This window comes from Crocodylus siamensis, chromosome 5, assembly GCF_052110815.1.
Source record: "Crocodylus siamensis isolate JL-2025a chromosome 5, ASM5211081v1, whole genome shotgun sequence".
NCBI lineage: Eukaryota > Metazoa > Chordata > Crocodylia > Crocodylidae > Crocodylus > Crocodylus siamensis.
This window is the reverse complement of record NC_143399.1, coordinates 154,052-175,876: the sequence shown is the minus strand read 5'-3', so window position 1 is coordinate 175,876 and position 21,825 is coordinate 154,052. Positions and strand designations below refer to the sequence as shown.

General features: G+C 49.7%; 1 protein-coding gene and 1 long non-coding RNA gene across 4 annotated transcripts in view; one reads left to right on the top strand and one right to left on the bottom strand.

Annotated features, from left to right (window-relative positions):
• The first annotated feature begins 849 nt into the window (after positions 1-849).
• LOC149863313 (uncharacterized) lies at positions 850-5,182 on the top strand. Its single transcript, XR_016442593.1, has 3 exons — positions 850-969; positions 1,110-1,330; positions 3,992-5,182. It is a non-coding gene; the product is annotated as an uncharacterized LOC149863313 (long non-coding RNA).
• CFAP57 (cilia and flagella associated protein 57) overlaps positions 3,065-21,825 on the bottom strand; it is a 110,947-nt gene continuing 92,186 nt past the window's right edge. For all 3 annotated transcript variants that reach the window (XM_090049149.1, XM_090049151.1, XM_090049150.1), the window contains 2 exons: positions 5,197-5,323; positions 3,065-4,038 (listed from right to left, as the gene is read on the bottom strand). In XM_090049149.1, coding sequence (XP_089905275.1) covers positions 3,830-4,038; positions 5,197-5,323 — 336 coding nt within the window. In that variant the 3' untranslated portion in view covers positions 3,065-3,829. The remainder of the gene's footprint in view (positions 4,039-5,196; positions 5,324-21,825) is intronic.

Sequence of the window (21,825 nt, the reverse complement as noted above, 5' to 3'; positions counted from 1 at the left end):
CCTCCCAGGAACAAATGAAGAGAAATTAGACCCTGGGAGATGCTTGGGATAGGTGAGCAGGTGGGATGAGTCTCCCAGCCTAGTAGGTACAGCCACGGGGGATTAAGAGAGTTCAGCAGATATCAGACAATATGGGACATTTAATAAATAAACTTTTATGCCAGGGATCGAACCAAAAACATCAACATCTCCAGAACTGGCCTTCTTGGCCTGCAGACAGTGCTGAGGCCAGCCTGCCCTTTTCCATTGCAGAGAATGACTCATCTGGGCAGCTGGCCTATACCACCTCTCATTGGGTGACTGCACTAGGGAGTGGGACTTCTGGCCCCAGACCTAGCAGACTCAGTGCTGAGGTGGCACCAGTGGACAGCATGAGACCATTCAGGAACAAGGCTTGTAGGACAGAAAGAGCCTTGCCTGAGAGGGAGGGGGGAAGCAGGGAGGGGTGGAGCTCCTGGCAGGGGAGAGGAAGAAAGCAGAAGCAGGTGTGCTGAGCAGAAGCGCCTCCCATTAGAGTCCTTGGGTGTCTGAAGGGGAGTGATCTACCGAATGTAGGTACAGCTGACAGCCCTTCTAGGGACACAGGGGAGAAGGTTGATAGGGATTTCCATCCATGCATCTAAAACGTGTTCCAGCACAGGGCAATTTGCATCCCTCCTCCTAGATCAGACAAAGGCAGGACAAAATGAAAACAGGAAGAAGCCGATTCCTAGAACACATGACTCAGGTCACATCCCCTTCCGGTGTGGGCTGCTTCAGGGTGATGACACTAGGCGAGGAAGGCAGCAACACAACAAACTCGCTTGCATGTTAATTTCTTTCTTCTGCTGGGTTTTTGGTTGTAACCGTGTTGATCTAAACCAGAATATAGCCTGTGGCACCTTTGTTCCTCCCCAAAATCTCTGCCCTGTGACAATGTGATTAGGATGGGCCCAGCAGAGGAGACGCACCTTTACCCTGTCTCTTTAGGTAACCTGAGCTGGCTGCATTCCTGAGGGTGGGGGGAACCTGCTCCCTCTGCCTACGTGACTGGTATCAGCTACCTGGGTGAGGGGCTTCTGCCTGGTGGGCTAGAATCTGCCCAGCAACTAATGATGTATTTCAAATAGGTTGGCCAACAGCCAATACGTACTGGCCTCCACTGGACCAGGTGAACAAGGTCACAGCGGCTATATAAGTTAAGACTGCCCAGAAGGAGGGGGCAGCAGCCATGCGGGGGACTCAGACTTAGAGAGGAGTTTACCATCTGAAACTGGCTCTCCTCCATAACTCATGAGCTAGGAACAGCCTGCCTCCAGAGGGAATCTCCAACAGCCTCGGGATGGTGCTTGTGAGTAAGCTACTCAGGATCTGATTAGATATATAGCTGGCAGTAACTCAGATGCGTGGTCAAAAGGCTACCTCAGGCAGACTGTTTTGCTCTATGGGATTTGTATGATGTTGCTCTATCTTGTATCCTATTTTCACCCTACCCTTGTAATCAACACAGTTCTCCTTTGTGACCACTGTAGGAGCCTTATAGAGGGGTGGGTCTAAATTATGCCTAAGAGGCCCCTTAGGTCTGTGGACTAGGAGAAACTTTCCTTTTTGGCCCCCAATTTGGGGAAGTGCCCCAAGTGTTTGTACTGGGTTGAGTACCCGTTGGACTACTAGGCCTGTGTTTCCCTGAGGACACACAGCTTAAGAGGGTCCCCCCTTGGGGTGGTGGCAGCTTATATTCCCCCCGGGCTAGCGAGTGTGCTCCAGGAAGGGGGACAGCCGGATGCGAGGCACCCCAGGGAGCCTGCAAGGTGGTGGGGCGCAGTGAGGTGGGTGGTTCAGTGCAGCAGTGCCCCCTAGTGGCCTGCCACATAGCCAGGCAAGGTTTTTTGAGTAGGTGTGATATCTTTTATTAGGCCAACTGAGTAGTTGGAAAAAGGGTTCTTAGCAAGCTTTTGGCTGCAATCACCCTTCTTTAGGCACAGGAAGTCTCACTATGCCTGAAGAAGGGTAATTGCACCCGGAAGCTTGCTAAGACCTTTCTCCCAATTACTCGGTCAAATAAAGGATATTACTTCCAATCAAAAAGCCTTGCCTACGTAATTTCTTCCTTCGGCACCTGCCAAATTACCGCTTTGCACAGTAACAGCAAATTCTCCCCCACTGCACTGAAAGGAACTACTGATGCCATCAACTTCTACAAGGGTATTGGTCTGATAGGGGCTCTAGTACCCAGAATGGCAGCATGACTTAAGTCATTCAGTTTGGATGCCATGCTCCTCCTTGAGGGAGGCTGTAACTCCTTGAGGGAGGTATTTAGGAGGCATCTGTCACTTTTAACATGGATCACAGAACTGGAAGGGGGCCCCTGGCCTGTTGAATCAGTGCCCTGTTTGCAGGCCACTGATCATCCAAATATTCCTAAAAATCACCACTTTAAACTTGCGCACACAACAGCCATGCACATAACCAACAATCTTACAACATGCCAAAGGCAAAGTCAGGGGAAATGAAGACTAATGACTTGCCACTGCAATGAAGTTGTCAGTTAATATATGTTCAAGGGACCTTAGGAAGATGACAGTACACCATGTTATAGGGGAAGGCAAAAAACCATATACCTCTTGCTGTCCTAGCCTACGGGAAAAATTCTTTCCTGAACCCGAAAATGGCCATCAGTATGCCCCGGAGCAAAAGAGCAAGACCTCCAAGTTCTTCTGCACACCAGCCTTAATAGAAGTTAATGTCCCAGCACTTCAGAAAAAGGAGGAACAGAAATAAAATTTTAAACCCTACCCATGAGCTAATAATATTTGCATGTGCTTAAGTGTGTATTCTTTTTTGGTCCCTAAAGAGAACCAGAAAAATCCCTGAAGCATGTATAGGAAGTGACAACACAACTTACTGACTTACCAGACACTGAATAGGCCCCAAATACCAAGGCAGATACATTCCTAGAACACCTAGAACTCCTGTACCCCGTGCCCAGAATTGTACTAAAATGCTTATCAGTTGCTGAATACACATACACAGCTCCACTAGAGCAGGTAAAGCCAGCGAGACAGAATGCACCAACAGTCAAGAATGCAGAAGGCCAGTTTCTTTTTTATTCAAGGGTAGGGTATGACAGCATTTTGTAAAAGATGGGGTTACACTATGAAGTGACATTTAGGAGACCTGGAACAAGCAATGGAACAGAACAGGGTTCCAGGTGCTGGGAGGAAGGCACTGAGAGAGCTGGGAGACAGATTAGGAGAGAGAAGACATGAGGCCTTAGCAGAATTTGTAGCACTGCAGTGAGTGAGCTGACATACCTGGATACTAGCCCACAAGGCTCTGGGTCAATTTTGTTGGATGCTTGATAAAGTCACTATGGCTGGGCAGCAGATTTTAACTAATGGTTTGGATCAGTGCTTGAGGCACACTTTGCTGTTCCTGTTCCCACATCTTGTTCTTGTGGATCACATGGGTACTGACAGGGGCCAACCGTGAATCCTACCACTTTACCTGATGGTGTTTAAATACTTGGGACCTTTGATTCTCCAGTGCCCCCCAGTTCCTCCAGAGACCTGCACATGCTGAGGGAAGATGGCAGACAGATTTGTCTGCATTTGCATTGTTCTGTCCCCCCCCCAAGGGATATTAAGTGCATGCATTTTTAGGAGAGGGGTAGGTCTTCATTGAGGAGGCCAGCTCCAACATACAGGGTGCATGTAGGAGATTTCATCATGAGGATTGAGTGAGGGAGGTTTTTGCTCAGACAAGACAGAGAAGACTAGAGAAGTCCAGTCTGTGTTGCAGAATGTATCCAGTGAAAGAATGCAATGGTGCAAGGTTCCATTAGGTCAGGTCATTGTGGCGGTAGCTCCTTGTTCTCCGTCTCCAGTGTGGGAACCCTCCGACCTGAGAGAGGGTGAACTGCAAAGCCTTGCTCCTGCCCTTGGATTTGGTCTTGAAGGTGTTTGATTTCCAGCTGCTGCATTTTTATGATTTTCTCTGTTTCCTTCTCCAGATTCAGCCTCAGCACACCTGGACTGGGCAGCAATTCACCAGATGGAACTAGAAGAGAAAAATGTGGCCCAAAGGCATGAAGATTTCATAGATTTCATAGACATTAGGGCTGGAAGGGACCTCGGGAGATCGAGTCCAGCCCCCTGCCCAAAGGGCAGGAAGTCAGCTGGGGTCATAGGATCCCAGCAAGATAAGCATCCAATTTACTCTTGAAGGTGTTCAATGTAGGTGCTTGAACCACCTCCGCTGGCAGACTGTTCCAGACCTTGGGGGCTCGGACAGTAAAGAAATTCTTCCTTATGTCCAGCCTAAAACGGTCTTGCAGGAGTTTGTGACCGTTCGACCTCGTCATCCCTTGGGGCGCTCTGGTGAACAAACGTTCCCCCAGATCCTGGTGGTCACCCTTGATAAACTTATAGGTGGCCAGCAGATCACCCCTGAGCCTACGCTTTTCCAGGCTAAAGAGTCCCATGTCTCTCAGCCTGTCATCATGAGATCTGTTTTCCTGACCTCTGATCATGCGCGTGGCTCTCCTCTGGACTCTCTCAAGCTTCTCCACATCCTTTTTGAATTGTGGAGCCCAAAACTGGACGCAGTACTCCAGCTGCGGCCTCACCAAGGCCGAGTACGAGGGGAGAATGACGTCCCGGGATTTGCTCGAGAAGCATCTATGGATGCAAGCCAGCATTTTGGTCGCTTTATTAGCCGCAGCATCGCATTGCAGGCTCATGTTCATCTTGTGGTCAATGATGACCCCCAAGTCTTTTTCTTCTGTAGTGCTAACCAACATAGCACTACCGAGCCTATAAGGGTACTGCAGGTTTTTCCTCCCAAGGTGGAGAACCTTACATTTTTCGGTGTTAAACACCATGAGGTTCTCGTCTGCCCATTTGCTGAGCTTGTCCAGGTCAGCCTGGATCACCCACCTATCTTCTGAGGTCTCTGTGTACTCTGGAGAAAGAGCTGGGTCACGTATCTCTTGGGACTGGGGAGAAGGGGCTAAAGAAAACAGCTCAGAAGTGCTTAGTAACAAAATCGTACAGCTTACAGCATAACTATAACAAACAGCACTTTCCAGACCACCTTAGCATTCAAAAATATGCAAGAGCCAAAAGGAGAGAAATTCAGAAGTGCTCAGAGGCTGAAGAGTGGTTTTGAGATGAGAGCTGGTAATATGCAGAGATACAGGAAGAACCACTGAGTCACCTGTATTTGAGATCCCTTGTTTTTTCCTGGTTAGTCCAAGTGCTGACTGGAGGTCATGTACCTGGGTGCGGGTCACCTTCAGTTCTCTTCTTAGTTCATTAATTTCTTTAATCAGGCTCACATTTTCCTGTAACAACAATACCACGACGACCAGTGAAGAAAGCTGTATCACAGTCTCCTTGCAGGAAAGCATCTATTGTACTACATAGTTCAGCTGGCTGTGTCTACATGTGCATTTTACTGTGGAGTAGACTAATTAGCTGCAGAGTAAAGCATCACTGTCTACATGTGCAACACTATTAGGCTTCAGTAAACTAATTTATGCTGCTTTAAGATAGTACTGTGACAGCACTTTCTTAAAGCAGAGTAATTTACTGTGATTAAATGCATGTATAAATATATTGATCACCTGCTCAGCCCAGTCAGCAGAAGGCCAGACTCCTGCCTGTTGCCTAGCCACATGGTTCCACACTGTCAGCATCCTCATGCCTCAGCCAGCCCCTCTGCCACCCACCGCCATGCCATGTCCAGCTGTGCGCCCCCCCACCCCCGTGCTTCACATTCAGCCCCGCACCTCCCCTCGCTCCTCCCCCACACTTCATGTCCAGCCCCGTGCCACTCTCCCTACTCCTGCCTGCTCCGCATCCGCCTGGCCCGCTCCACTGGGGTGGAGCCACCACCCCATGCCACCACCGCCTCCCAGGAGCAGGGCCGGGGGCAAGGCCAGCACCACTGACCTCACCCCCCTGCTTCGTCCAGTTTGTGCATCCCATCTTTTACTTTAACTGAGTGTCCTCTTGTTTTTGTGTTATGAGACAGGGAGAACAGAAGTTCCTACCCTCCCTTCTCTAGACTGGCCATTAATTCATACACAGCTTCAAAGAGCTTCTAGTCCTCTTCTAAAATAAAACAATCCCAACCTTTTCAAATTCTTCGTGTGAGCACTTCCCAGGACCCTGAGCACTGGCTGCTATTCTAATTCTGCAATCTCCTTTTTGAGATATGGTATATTAATTACACCAGTGTTCCAGATAAGGTTGCACTTTTCTTTCTCTACATAAAAAGCATTATAAATGTTTTTGTGCTATACTTCATTGCATTCCTCATGGATACAAATATCTGTTTTGCATTCTTGACTGCGCTGTGTATCGAGCTCAGGTCATTGCTGAGCTCTCCACAAATAGAGGCCCCTTTCTAAAGCTAACATGGTTATTTTGGAACTCTGGAGATCCATGGAGATTTCAGACTGTTCCCTCTAATGTGTGTCACCTTGCATGTATTGACCACAAATTTCATTTGCTGTCATACTGCCCATTCACATAGTTTATGTCCTCTTTAGTTTTGACTAATCCAATTACTATTGCACAGCTATTGTACAGCTTATTCTCCCCAGACGAACAATGAGTATATAAAGCACAAATCCTAGTATGAAATCTTAAGATACCTGCTGTTAACATTTTGCCATGATGAAAGTTGACTATTTATTCCTATTTGTTTTCTTTCCCCTAACCAGTTCTGATCCATAATCATGTTTTGCCTCTAACCTCATGACTCTTCAGTAGCCTCCTATAAGACACATCATCACAGGCTGTTTGGAAGTCTAAATAAATATAAATTGTTTTTCCTTTATGCACCATTCTACTGACAAATTCAAATAATTCAGTAGCAATAGTTTAGGCCTAATACTTGTGGAGGATGGTACATTTGTCGAATATGATATACTAGAGGGAGAATTTAATATTTTTTCTGTTCTGTATTCAGAAAGAAGCAGGATGATGCAACTATAATGAAAATGGAGAATGACTGGGTAGGCTGCAGTACTCTATGTCAAAGGTTCCCAAACCCCAAGCTGTAGCCCAGTACTGGGCTGTGAAGGGTTGGCTGCCGATCCACAGGAGGGTTGACTGCTGGACTGGAAGTCCAGAAGTGACCGGCATACTGCAGACTGGCAGCCAACCCTTTTTTATACTCAGCACGAATACTCAGTATAAAAAAGTGTTGGCTGCTGGTCCACAGTTTGCGGGTCACTTCTGGTCTGCAGTTTGCCAGTCCATGTTCACTTCCGGTCCATGGTCTAAAAAAGATTGGGCATCACTGCTCTACATTACTGACTCACATTCAGCTTGTGGTAATGTTATTGCAGGAACATGTAATACAGTTTATCTTCAGTTATTTGAACCTTGTTTATCTGGATGGCAAAATTGTTTTTACTATCTTGTGACTGTTAGTATTGTGTAAAATTCTGGTCTCTTTTTATTTTAAACAGTGTTGCACCTCTACTTTTACATTTGATACAGTACTTGTAACTGTTGGTGTTGTATGCTGGTCTCTTTCAAGCTTTTGTACAATACTGTATCTCTACTCTTAAATTTGATATACTAATTTGTAACTGTTTCACATATCCAAACCAATTCAGCTATCTGAAGGCCTTCCAGCAGCTGTTATTCAAAGGGGTTCAAATAACTAAGAATGTACTGTAGAAAACTGCAGCTGGAGTAGTGTATGCAAGTAATGAGAAGCAATTCTCTCATTTTATTCAGCATCAGTGAGGAATGACCTGGAGTACAGTCAGGTCCACTGCACTTCAAGAAAGACACAGATAAATTGGAAAGAGTTCAGCAGAGAGTGACAGAAAAGAAAAGGCTGCAGGAGGTTTTGGTAACAGTCTTCAAATACAAAAATGCTTGTTATAAAATTATGGTGATCAATTATTTTCTATGTCCAGAGGAGACAGGACAAGAAGTAATCGCCTAAAACTGCAACAAGAAATATTTAGGGTGGATATTAGGAAGAACTTTCCAACTACATAAGTGGTTAAGTACTAAACACATATATCCCTCAGCACAGTGGAGGATGCTTATCAGCTCTGGTGTAGTGTGTATTGATGATTACACAGCCCAATGTCCACTTGGAGAGCTGTTGGGTAGTGACTGTCGTTCTCTCTGCTATGGCTAGAACTGGGGCAGAAGGGGACCTCAATCATTTGTCTTATGTAAGTAAAAGTGCAGGGCATGTCTTAGATACAAAGGATAGCAAGACATCTTGGTTGCGGGCACATGGTTTCAAGAAGAGTATGGGAAGTTGAATCCATTGGTTCCACGTCCATAAAGATGCTGTATGCTTACGACAAATTATGTAAGGTGGGTTACCTGCCATAGGGGCATGGATCACCCCATCTGTCCGGCTGACCTGATGGCTACTAGTAATGCTGTCTTTATAGATAAGTGTGGCAGGAAGTACAAGTCTATTAGTTCAAATGGGGGGACAATTACTACTGACAAGGCTAAATTATAATTCCACAGCAGTGATGGAATCGCCTGTCCCTCCTGTGCCCAACTTAGGGCCCTGGAGGAGCAGATGCGGGAGCTCCAGGCTGAGGTGAGCAGGCTGCAGGGCATCGGGGCTGCAGAGGACAAAACTGACACCTATTTCTGTTCACCGAAGGACCAGTTGTCCAGTGTACAGATCCCCCAGGAGAAACAGAGGAGTGGCAGAAGGTACCCACCAGGCCCAGGGCTGCTTGGGCTAGCATGGTGGAGGCTCCCCAGGTACAACTCGGGAACAGATACGCGGTCCTGGCAGCCTTGGAGGAGAAGGATGAAGGGGATGCCTCCAGGGGGGATAATGCTACTCCATGCAAGACACAAACAGCACAGAGAGGGAGCACCCGGAGGAAGAAATGCTGGGTCCTCATCATCAGGGAATCCATCCTAAGGGGAATGGAGGGTCCCATCTATTGATCCGACCCCATGGCACGTGGGGTCTGCTACATGACTGGGGCTCGGATTCAGGATATCACAGAGAGGATCCCAACCTACATTTGACCCTCAAACTAGTACCCCATGGTCCTCATCCATGCGGGAACAAATGACGTGGCCAGGGGCAACCCAGACCGCATCATGAAGGACTTCGAGGCAGGGGCACAGGTGGTATTCTCCTCTCTTCTCCCAGTAAGCAGACGCAGACAGCGACCTGAGGCCTGCATCAGCAAGGTTAACTGGCGGCTACAGAGTTGGTGTTACCAGGCAGGCCTCGGGTTCCTGGACAACAACCCATGCTTTCACACAAGGGACGGGCTACATCTCTCCCCTAAAGGCAAGCGTGTCTTTTCTTCCAGGTTGGCTGACCTCCAACGCTGTGCTTTCAACTAGCTTTGCCAGGGGATGGGGCCACAGGGGGACATGGGGACACCTCCCAGCCAAGACAGGTGATGTGCACAAGGAGTACCCAGGTAAGTGACATGGGTCCAGATAGTACTAAGAATCGGGGGGTGCATGCACCAATACAAGGCCTTAAATGGCCTCTACACTAATGATCATAGCATGGGGAATAAGCAGGAGGAACTCGCCCTCCCAATTAACAAACCTGGACATAATAGGGTTCACAGAAACCTAGTGGGATTCATCCCATGACTGGGCAGTTAACATTAGGGGCTACAGACTATACAGGCAGGATAGAACGGGGAGGAAAGGCAAGGGTGCGGTGCTCTACATCAAAGAGCAATACATGTCCTCAACTAACAGGATGGGGTCAGAGAAGGGGCAGGCTGAAGTGCTCTGGGTTAGGATACAGGGGGGTCATGGGGAAAGGGACTTAATGGTGGAGGTCTGCTACAACCACGGGGAAGAGCTGGACTAAGAATTCTCAGGCCAGCTTGCATAGGCACTTAAGGCAAGGGATGTACTTGTCGTGGGTGATCTAAATTACCTGGACATCTGCTGGGAGGAGCGGTCAGCCAGGTCTGACTGCTCATGAAGGTTTCTGGCTGAGGAGCAGGACCTCCACTTAACCCAGGAGGTGCAGAGTCCCACCAGGGGGAATGCCAAGCTGAACCTGGCCCTGGCCACAGGTGATGGACCTGGTGAGGGGACTCTAGGTTCTTCACCACCTGGGTGACAGTGATCACCGCCTGCTAGAATTCACCATCCAGTGCAGGGTGTCAAGGGCCTGCAGTAAGGCAGTAGCCCTTGACTTCAAAAGGGCCAACTTAAATGAATTGAGATTGGTAGGAGGGGCACTGGGGTCCTGGAGGGTAGGGGAACTGGGTGTCCAAGATGAGTGGTCATTCCTTAAGGAGACTATCCTCTGAGCCCAAGGGGTGACAGTCCCAATGAGAATCAAAGGGGGCAAGAGTGCTCAAAAGCCCCCCCTGGCTCACCAAAGGCATTCAGGAATGCCTGAAAGCCAAAAAGGAGGCATACACCCAGTGGAAGGGAGGGGCTATCACCAAAGAGGAGTATATATTGCTTGGGTCTGTACGGGGGCTGTTAGGAAAGCTAAGGCAGATATGGAACTAGGGCTAGCATCAAAGATAAAGGACAACAAAAAGTCCTTTTTTAAATATATAGGGAGTATGAAGAAGACACCAGGTAACGTGAGGCCCCTGCAGGATACGCTTGGCAATCTGGTGGTTGCACCAAAGGAAAAGGAAGACCTTTTTAACAATTTCTTTGCCTCCGTTTTTTTGTGCAGGGACTGGGACTCCCTCACCAAGATTCAGGACGGACTCAGGAGAGATTCTCCCAGGCCTAGGGTCAGGGAGGACCGAGTTAGGGAACTTCTGGAGAGGCTGGACCTCTGAAGAAATTGGCAGGGGTCATCATGGGGCCCCTGGCATGGCCTTACGAGCACTTGTGGTGCTCTGGCCAGGTGCCAGAAGACTGGAAGAAGGCCAACATGGTCCCCATTTTCAAAAAAGGGAGGAGGGAGGACCTGGGCAACTATAGGCCCGTTAGTCTTACTTCAATCCTGGGGAAGCTCTTTGAGAAAATTATCCAGGAGCACATCTGGGAAGGATCAGCAGGGGGATTTCATAGATTTCATAGACATCAGGGCTGGAAGGGACCTCGGGAGATCATCGAGTCCAGCCCCCTGCCCAAAGGACAGGAAGTCAGCTGGGGTCATAGGATCCCAGCAAGATAAGCATCCAATTTACTCTTGAAGGTGTTCAATGTAGGTGCTTGAACCACCTCCGCTGGCAGACTGTTCCAGACCTTGGGGGCTCGGACAGTAAAGAAATTCTTCCTTATGTCCAGCCTGAAACGGTCTTGCAGGAGTTTGTGACCATTCGACCTCGTCATCCCTTGGGGCGCTCTGGTGAACAAACATTTCCCCAGATCCTGGTGGTCACCCTTGATAAACTTATAGGTGGCCAGCAGATCACCCCTGAGCCTATGCTTTTCCAGGCTAAAGAGTCCCATGGCTCTCAGCCTGTCATCATAAGATCCGTTTTCCTGACCTCTGATCATGCGCGTGGCTTTCCTCTGGACTCTCTCAAGCTTCTCCACATCCTTTTTGAATTGTGGAGCCCAAAACTGGACGCAGGACTCCAGCTGCGGCCTCACCAAGGCCGAGTACAAGGGGAGAATGACGTCCCGGGATTTGCTCGAGAAGCATCTATGGATGCACGCCAGCGTTTTGGTCGCTTTATTAGCCGCAGCATCGCATTGCAGGCTCATAATCATCTTGTGGTCAATGATGACCCCCCGAGTCTCTTTCTTCTGTAGTGCTATCCAACGTAGCACTGCCGAGGCTATAAGGGTGCTGCAGGTTTTTCCTCCCAAGGTGGAGAACCTTGCATTTTTCGGTGTTAAACACCATCAGGTTCTCGTCCACCCATTTGCTGAGCTTGTCCAGGTCAGCCTGGATCACCCGCCTATCTTCTGGCATGGATGCTTTGCCCCAAAGTTTGGTGTCATCAGCGAACTTGGCCAGTCCACTCCTGACTCCAATGTCCACATCATTACTGAAGATGTTGAACAGGATGGGTCCCAGGACAGAGCCTTGAGGGACCCCACTGGTCACAGGGCACCACGATGAGTGACTGCCATCAATTACAACCCTCTGGGTCTGACCACAGAGCCAATTTCCCAGCCAGCGGATCGTGGTGGAGCCAAGGCCACAACTGGCCAGTTTGGCCAAGAGGTGATCATGGGATACCAGATCAAAAGCTTTTTTGAAGTCAAGATATATGACATCAATCTCTTCTCCCTTGTCCAGGTGATAGGTCACCTGGTCATAGAAGGAAATGAGATTGGTCAAACAAGACCTGCCCGCAACAAACCCGTGCTGGCTGTCCCTTAGAATGTTAGCCTGGGCCAGTCCCTCAAGGATGGCCTCCTTAATAAACTTTTCTAAGATCTTCCCCAGGATAGAAGTCAGGCTAATGGGCCTGTAGTTAGCCGGATCCACTCTCCTCCCTTTCCTGAAGATCGGCACCACATTGGCCTTCTTCCAGTCTTCGGGCACTACGCCAGAGCGCCAGGAGTTTTCAAAGATCTGTGCCAGGGGCTGGGCTATGACGCTCGCCAGCTCCTTGAGTACCCTGGGGTGCAGATTGTCAGGGCCAGCTGACTTGAAGGTATCCAGCTTCTCAAGGTGTTCCTTCACGAGGTCAGCATTGATGGAGGGTAGGGGATCCCCATCACCTGGATCTCCCTGTCCCATAGCAGGCATGGGCGTCCCATGGGACTGATGAAAAACTGACGCAAAGTACCTTTTTAATAGGTTGGCTTTTTCCTGGGCGTCAGTTGTCAGTTGCCCCATCTGGTTTAGCAGGGGTCCAACGTTGCCCTTGCTTTTCCTCCGGCTCCCCACATATCTGAAAAAGGACTTTTTGTTGTCCTTGATGCCTGAAGCTAGTTGGAGTTCAGTTGCAGCCTTGGCTTTCCTGGTTTGCTCCCTGCAGTACTGGACCAGTGCAGAATAATTCTCCTTGGAGGTTAATTCCGTCCTCCATCCTTTGTAGGCTTTCCTTTTTAGCCACAGGAGGTCCGCTAGGTCCCTGGAGAGCCAGGAGGGCTGCTGTGCCTTCTTGCTGCCTTTCCTCCGTGTTGGAATAGATTTAGCTTGTGCATTGAGGATCGCTTCCTTGAGACTCTTCTTGAACTTGAGACTCTTCTCAAACTCCCATCTCCCTGGGTCATGCTCCCTAAGGACCTGACCGACAAGCCTCTTGAGCTTGTCAAAGTCGGCTTTTCTGAAGTCAAGGACTTCTGTGTTGCTGACTGATTTGCCAGCTTTACAGCGGATGGTGAAGGTGATCAGCTCGTGGTCACTGTCACCCAGCTTCCCATCGATCACTAGGTCGCCGATTAGGTCATCCCCCGTAGCCAGTACCAGGTCGAGTAGTGCTTTGCCTCTCGTTGGCTCATAGATTTCTTGAGTCAGGTAGAGGTCATCCACACACGAGAGAAAGCTTTGCGACTGCTCGGATTTTGCTGAGTGATCTTCCCACGAGATGTCCGGGTAATTGAAGTCACCCATGACAACCAAGGTCCTGGAGCAAGTGGCCTCAGTCAGTTCCCGGGTGAACTCCTGGTCAAGCTCAGGACTTTGAGTGGGAGGTCTGTTGTAGACTCCCACCATTGTGTCCCCTGTGCCATATTCCCCACGAATTTTTACCCAGAGGGTCTCTAGCTGTCTATGCTGGTCGCCAACATCAGCTTGCGGTACATGAAGCTTTCCTTCACATAGAGAGCTACATCCCCGCCCCTTTTGTCAACACGATCCCTCCTGTACAGGGTATAGCCCTCTATACCCGTAGTCCAGTCATGGGTGGAGTCCCACCAGGTCTCCGTTATCCCAATGATGTCATAATTCTTTGCACTGAGCAGGAGGATGAGCCCCTCCTGCTTGTTGCCCAGGCTCCTGGCATTAGTGTACAGGCAGGCAAGTGTCCCCTTGGGGGCTCTTGCCTTGCCCACAGATTGTGCCAGGGCTGGGACAGGGGTGGGCTCCCTTAAGTGCCTTGGTCTGCTGGCTTTGCAAGGGTTGCTCAGCGGGCCAGCAGTGGCAGTAGTCCCCCCATCCACCAACGGGCTTAGTTTAAAGCCCAGTGGAGCACGTCAGCCAGCCTGGCTGAGAAGAGCCTCCTCCCCGGGGGGAGAGGTGGAGGCCATCTCTTCCCAGCAGCTCGCTGCCTCTCTCGCCAAAGAGCGGGCTGTGGTCATGGAAGCCAAAGCCTTCCCGATGACACCAGCTCCGCAGTCTTTGGTTCACTATGATGCTTAGGGGCAACCAGCACAGGTTCATTAGGGACAGGTCTTGTCAGATCAACCTGACTACCTTCTACGATCAGGTCACAAAATCATTGGACGCAGGTGTCGCTGTGGATGTAGTCTTTCTGGACTTCAGGAAGGCCTTTCACACCGTCTCCCACCCCATTCTCATTAAAAAGCTAGGCACTGATGCCTACACAGTCAGATGGATCGCAAATTGGCTGAGGGGCTGCACCCAGAGAGCAGTGGTGGACAGGTCATATTCAACCTGGAGGGATATGGGCAGTGGAGTCCCCCAGGGCTCGGTCCTTGGGCCCGCACTGTTCAATTTCTTTATTAGCGACTTGGATGAGGGGGTGAAAAGCACCCTGTTCAAATTCTCTGACACCACCAAGACTTGGGGTGAGGTGGGCACGCTAGAAGGGAGGGACAAGATACAACTGGACCTGGACAGGTTACGGGGTGAGGGAATGAGAACAGGATGGGATTCAATACTGACAAGTGCAGGGTACTGTGCTTGGGCAGTAAGAACCAGCAGCAGACCTATAGGCTGGGGAACTCCCTTCTCGAAAACACAGTGGCAGAACGAGATCTTGGAGTCATTATCAATTCCAAAATTAACATGGTCTGCCAATGTGAGGATGCGGTCAGGAAAGCCAGCCGCACCTTGTCATGCATCCACAGATGCATCTCGAGCAGGGCCGAGGAGGTGATCCTCCCCCTCTATGCGGCACTGGTCAGGCCGCAGCTGGAATACTGGGTCCAGTTCTGGGCGCCGCACTTTAGGAGGGATGTAGCCGGCATCGAGAGGCTCCAGGGAAGGGCCACTCACATGATCTGGGGAAAGCAGGGCAGGCCCTAGGAAGAGAGGCTGTGGGACCTGAACCTGTTCAGCCTTCACAAGAGAAGGTTGAGGGGGGACCTGGTGGCCATCTATAAACTTACCAGGGGGGAACAGCAGGGAATGGGAGAGACCCTGTTTCCCCGAGCACCTCCAGCAGTAACAAGGAATAACGACCATTAAGTTGTTAGAGAGTAGGTTCAGGCTGGACATTAGAAGGCACTACTTCAGTCAGGGCAGGTAGGATCTGGAACCAACTTCCAAGGGAAGTGGTGCTCATTCTTACCCTGGGGGTCTTTAAGAGGAGGCTTGATAATTACCTATCTGGGGTCATGAGAGCCGAGTATTCTCTCCTGCCCAGGGCAGGGGGTCAGACTTGATGATCTACTTAGGTCCCTTCTGACCCTACATCTATGAATCTATAGATCCTTCATGGGTGGAAGCACTCTGAATTTCCGAGGAATTCTAATACTATTTTATGTGGCCTTCAGTGGGAGGAGAGCATGCTGCAATCATCATTAGTCACTGCATGTATCTTGGCTGACCTGGAGAACCAGTCTCTTTGCTTCAGCTTCAGAGCATGAGCCAGCATTACAGGCACTAATGTAAGAACACAGCACTGAAATGACCTCCTGGGGCACTGAGACCAGCTCCATGCTGTCACAGGCAAACATGAGGGGGCCACAGGAAGACAAGGAGACACCACCTGAGCAAGACAGGTGACAAATGCAAGGAGTGCCTAGGTAAGAAACAGGGGCCCAGACAGTCTCTCAAATTGGGGGGGCGGGGGCGGCACACGCAGCTAGGCAGGGCCTTAAATGCCTATATACCAATGCTTGTAGTATGGGGAATAAACAGGAGGAACTCGCCCTCAGAACAGCCAGTTTAGACCTAGACATAACAGGGTTTACAGAAACTTGGTGGGATTCATCCCACGACTGGGCAGTTAGCATTAGGGGCTATAGGCTTTTCAGGCGGGATAGAGAAGGAAGGAAAGGTGGGGGTGTGGCGCTCTATGTCAAGGAGGAATACACATCCTCTGCCAGCAAAATGGGGTCAGAGGGGCAAGCAGAAGTGCTGTGTGTCAAGATACAAGGGGGCCGTGGGGAGAGGGATCTAATGGTGGGGGTCTACTACAGACCCCCCAGCCAAGGGGAGGAGCTGGACCGGGAATTTTTGGGCCAGCTTGCAGAGGCACTTAAGCAAGGGATGTAGTTGTCATAGGTGATTTAAATTACCTGGACATTTGCTGGGAGGAACAGTCAGCTAGGTTGGACTGTTCCAGGAGGTTCCTGGCCGAGATACAGGACCTCCACTTAATTCAGGAGGTGTGTAGATGCACGGTCCCACCAGAGGAAATGCCCTGTTGGACATGGTCCTGGCCACAGGCAACGACCTGGTAAGGGGCCTCCAGGTCCTTGACCACCTGGGTGATAGCGATCATCGCTTGCTGGAATTCACAATCCAGTGCAGGGTGTCAAGGGGCTGCAGTAAGGCGGTAGCCCTCGACTTCAAGAGGGCCAACTTCAACAAGCTGAGATTAGTGGGAGAGGCACTGGGGTTCTCGAGAGCAGGGGAATGCAGTGCCCAAGGTGAGTGGTCGTTCCTTAAGGAGATGATACTCAGGGCCCAAGGGGTGACCATCCCAACAAGAAACAAGGGGGGGCAGAAGTGCCTGAAAGCCCCCCTGGCTCACCAAGGGTGTCCGGGAATGCCTAATTGCCAAAAAGGCAGCATAGCACCCTCCTTCCACCAGTTTTATCTCCAAAGAGGAGTATACCTCCTCTGCTCAGGCCTGTAGGGGATCTGTCAGGAAAGCTAAAGTGGACATAGAGCTAGGACTTGCGTCCAAAATCAAAGATAACAAAAAGTCCTTTTTCAAATGTATAGGGAGGATGAAGAAAGCACTGGGAAATGTGGGTCCCCTGCAAGATCCTCCTGGCAATCTGGTGGTTGCGCCAGAGAAAGCAGACCTCTTTAACCAATTCTTCACCTCCGTTTTCTTGTGCAGGGACTGGGACTTCCCCAGGGACTGGGACTTCCCCACCATGATGCAAGAGACTTGAGGGGAACGCCTCCAGACCTCAGGTTGGGGAGGACTGGGTTAGAGAGCTTCTGGAGGGGCTGGCATCAAATCAGTGGGTTCACATGCTATTCACCCCAGGGTGTTGAGGGAGCTAGCAGGGGTTATTGCAGGGCCCTTGGCACGGCTTTACGAGTGCTCATGGTGCTCGGGCCAGGTGCCAGATGATTGGAAGATAGCCAACGTGGTCCCCATCTTTAAAAAAGGGAGGAGGGAGAACCCGGGCAACTATAGGCCCGTCAGTCTTACCTCAATCCTAGGGAAACTCTTTGAGAAGATCATCATAGAGCACATCTGTGATGGGCCAGCCTCAGAGATGATGCTCAAAGGCAACCAGCACGGTTTCATTAGGGGGAGGTCATGTCAGACCAACCCAATTGCCTTTTATGATCAGGTCACAAAAGCATTGGATGCAGGTGTTGCCATGGACATAGTCTTTCTGAACTTCAGCAAGGCCTTTGACATCGTCTCCCACCCCATCCTCATTAAAAAACTAGGCGACTGTGGCATTGATGCCTACACAGTCAGATGGATTGCAGATTGGCTCAAGGGTCGTACTCAGAGTGTGGTGGCGGTAGGGTCATATTTGACCCGGGGAGAAGTGGGCAGTGGAGTCCCCCAGGGCTCAGTCCTTGGGCCTGCACTGTTCAATCTCTTTATCAGCAATTTGGATGACGGAGTGAAAAGAAACCTGTTTAAATTCACTGATGATACCAAAATTTGGGGTGAGGTGAGCATGCTAGTAGGGAGGGAAAGACTGCAGCAAGACCTGGATAGGTTACAGGGGTGGGCTAACAAAAACAGGATGCGCTTCAATACTGCAGCATGCTTATAAGATGGGAAACTCCCTTCTTGAGAGCACGGAGGCAGAAAGGGATCTTGGAGTCATTACTGACTCCAAGATGAACATGGGCCAACAATGCGAGGTCACGGTTGGCAGGACTAACTGGACCTTGTCGTGCATCCACAGGTGCATCTCAAGCAGGGCCAAGGAGGTGATCCTCCCCCTCTATGCAACACTGGTCAGGCCACAGCTGGAGTACTGTGTCCAGTTCTGTGTGCCACACTTCAGGAGGGATGTGGACAACATTGAGAGGGTCCAGAGGAGGGCTACCCGCATGATCCGGGGACAACAGGGCAGACCCTACAATGAGAGACTGTGGGACCTGAACCTGTTCAGCCTTCACAAGAGAAGGCTGAGGGGGGACCTGGTGACAGTCTATAAACTTACTGTGGGGACCAGAAGGGTTTGGGAGGGACCTTGTTTCCCCTACTACCCCCCCGCATAACAAGGAATAACAGCCACAAGTTGTTGGAGAGGAGGTTTAGATTAGACATCCGGAAGAACTACTTCATAGTCAGGGCAGCTAGGATCTGGAACCAAGTTCCAAGGGAAGTGGTGATGGCTCCTACCCTGAAGAGGCTTGATGCCTACCTAGCTGGGATCATTTGAGCCCAGTTTGTTCTCCTGCCCAGGCAGGGGGTCGGACTTGAAGATCTACAAGGTCCCTTCCGACTCGACTTCTACGAATCTATGATTCTATGAGCAAGGTGATCAACCTCCTTCATAAAATTTGCTATCTTTTTTTCTCCACATTACCTCTTCGGGAAAGCTAATTTTAACAAACTTTTTTTAGTCTCCTTCTACAAGGCAGACTCTTCATTAGCTGGTAAGCCCTTTTTAGAATCTGTAATCTTGCAACTGCCACGAGAATTCAAATCTTCAAAGGGGTGGAGTTTGACTGGTGCTGATTTACTTTTAGGGTGAGGCTCTGGAAGAGGTAAAGTGCAAAATGGATTCTGAGCTCCTACAAGTGGCACTTGCTTATATGATGACAGTATGCATATGCAGAAAAATACATCCTGGAAGTCAATAAAAGTGAACCAGTCTCGAGTCCAGGAGAGGATTACCGAGGCAAGTGTAATTATCCTGAATTTCAGCTTGCATATGCATGTGTTCAGCATCTGAAGTCCATATGTGGTCACTATCTTCCTTTCATTTTGGAGCTCAGAGAGCAATTAGTGAAATACCCTCTTCCCAAATGTTGGAGGGGAATATACCTTATTGCTCCTGCAAAGGAAGGGAAAGGATCTAGTGAAAGAGCCCCTGAAGATGGATGAGGGTCAGGGGTAGGAGCAGGCACTGAGCAAATGCAACCAGACAGCTGCCATCCACAGTGATATAAGACCAAGTATGACTCAAGGAGGTCAGACAGGCTCTCAAACACTGAGGGGTTGAATCTTTTTGGGAATCTCCAAACAGTCCTGTCAAAACAACTGCAATTGGAGTAGACTCAGATAACTGAAACATTGAGACAGATTGCCACAGTGGCCTAAACTTCCCAAGGGAAGACAGATCCTGCAGACAGAGTGAACTCTTCTACATTATCACCAAGTGGGAAGCCCTGTTTACTGCCTCTACGGCTGCTGGCAATGGGCTTTAGCTACCACCTGACCCTCTGTCATGAAAAGCCTAATTCCTCTCACACATTTGGTAGTAGCTTATCTTTGAAGCAGTTAGAAATTGGACATTTTGATCTCATAGCTAACATCCCTAAATTGTAAACTTGAGGAGCCTGATACTTAGGACACATAAAGATGATGACAACAGATGGTAAGAAGGATTGTGACCCTTCAGGGGAGAGTGGAGAATTCTTGCCCACCTTGCATGAGGTTTGACCTTCTGTGGCTGGATATATGTCTTATTTATGGGCAATACTATTTTCCCTATAGGAACAGAGTAGAGGATTTCCACTAGCTGGTAGGTTGCTTCTCTGACCTCCTCTAGAAGAGGTGTTGCCACTCCCTTCTGGAGGTCTTTAAGCCCTCAAATGTATCCAGTTGTAGGATCCCTGGGGATAACCACTGATTTGTCTGGAGAACAGGCCTTTGTAAGGCTGTAGACTGGAGCTTAGTTTTGGACAGGCCTGCATGTTCCAGGGAAGAAGTAAATGGGCAGAGGTTGCAGGACAGCTTGAGGGATAGTGGATGGTGAACAAAAAACCATGGCGTTTCAGGCTCTTTCAAGCTGGCATTCTCTCCCCTTGGGGAGCCCACAGGCACCAGCATGGCCATAACTGTATTAGCAGATTGTGCTCTTACAGCCCACGGCCTAGGCCAAAGGTACCCCAGTGCTGTCCTGGGATGATCCCTTAGTTTCCCTGTGGGAATGAAATGAAAGAATGTGGGGGAAACACTTTAGAAGAGTATCTGTTAGAAGACTCTGAACCGCGGCTGTTGTCTGACACTAAGCAAGACTAGTGCTGTAGGTACCAGGGTCCTTGCAATGCCAGTAAGATGAAAATGGACAACAGCAGTCAGAGACAACTGTAGCAGGGTGCAGAGCCCAGGGCAAAGCAACCTGTGTGGGGCCTGGATGTGGTGATGGGGGAAGAGGGGGTGATGAGTGGCCAGACGCAAAGCTGGCTCAGCTCCATGTGGCCCCCCAAAGCATGGGGCCTGAGGCAATCGTCCCACTTCATGCTACCCCCAGGGATGGCCCTGACAGCAGTAATTCAGGCTCCTGCCAATTCTGTGGACCTTACTGATGTAGGTTTATACACAGCATACAAGCAAGGTGTCAGTGCCATATCCATTAGGATCTGCACTAGTTGCAGCTTATTGCTGCCAGTCATTCCAAGAGAACTGATTTTAAGTTAGCCAAGGAAGTCAAGGACAATAAGTCCTTCTTTAGGTATGTAGGGAGCAGAAGGAAAACAAGCAGGGACCCCATGCTTCCATTTAACACCTCAGGACAGCTGGTAATGGACGCTCAGGAAAAAACTGAACTCCTAAACGCCCACTTTGCTTCAGTGTTTCACTGGACTAAGGGGAAAGACAAGCAAGATAAGGATCACAAGGGGCATGGTGGGAATGATATCCTTCCCACTGTGGATGCTGCGCTGGTGCAAAACCAACTATAAAAGCTAGACATTTGTAAGTCAGCAGGACCAGATGGACTTCACCTGAGATTACTGATGGAGCTGGCTGAGGTCACTGCAGAACACCTGGCAAAACTCTTTCAGAAATCATGGCGCACAGGGGAGAGCCCTGAGGATTGGAAGAGGGTCAACATTGTGACCGTCTTCAAGAAGGGGAAGAGGGAAGACCCAGGGAACTATACGCCAATCAGCCTAACCTCCATCCCAGGGAAAATCCTGAAAAGGCTCATTAAAGAATCTATGTGCGATACGGTCATTGAGGGTAAGATTCTGAATGACAGCCAGCATGGCTTCATTGCAGGTAGGTCTTGTCTTATCAATTTCATCTCTTTCTATGAACAGATCTCTCACCACCTGGATGTGGGAATCATAGAATCAAATCATAGAATCATAGAATCAATGAGTCGGGAGGGACCTAGACAGATCATCTAGTTCGACCCCCTGCCATGGGCAGGAAGGAGCACTGGGGCTGGGAGGGGTCATAAGACCCCAGCCAGGTGCCTATCCAGTCTCCTCTTGAAGATTTCCAGGGAAGGTGAGAGCACCACCTCTCTGGGAAGCCTATTCCAGGCTCTGGCCACCCTTACAGTGAAGTACTTCTTCCTAATATCTAACCTAAACCTATCCTCTCTCAGCTTGTGGCCATTGTTCCTGGTGACTCCAAGGTGGGGCCTGGTGAACAGACTTTCCCCGAGTCCCCGCTGGTGGCCCCTGATAAAGTTGTAGGCAGCCACAAGATCCCCCCTCAGTCTCCTCTTGTGGAGA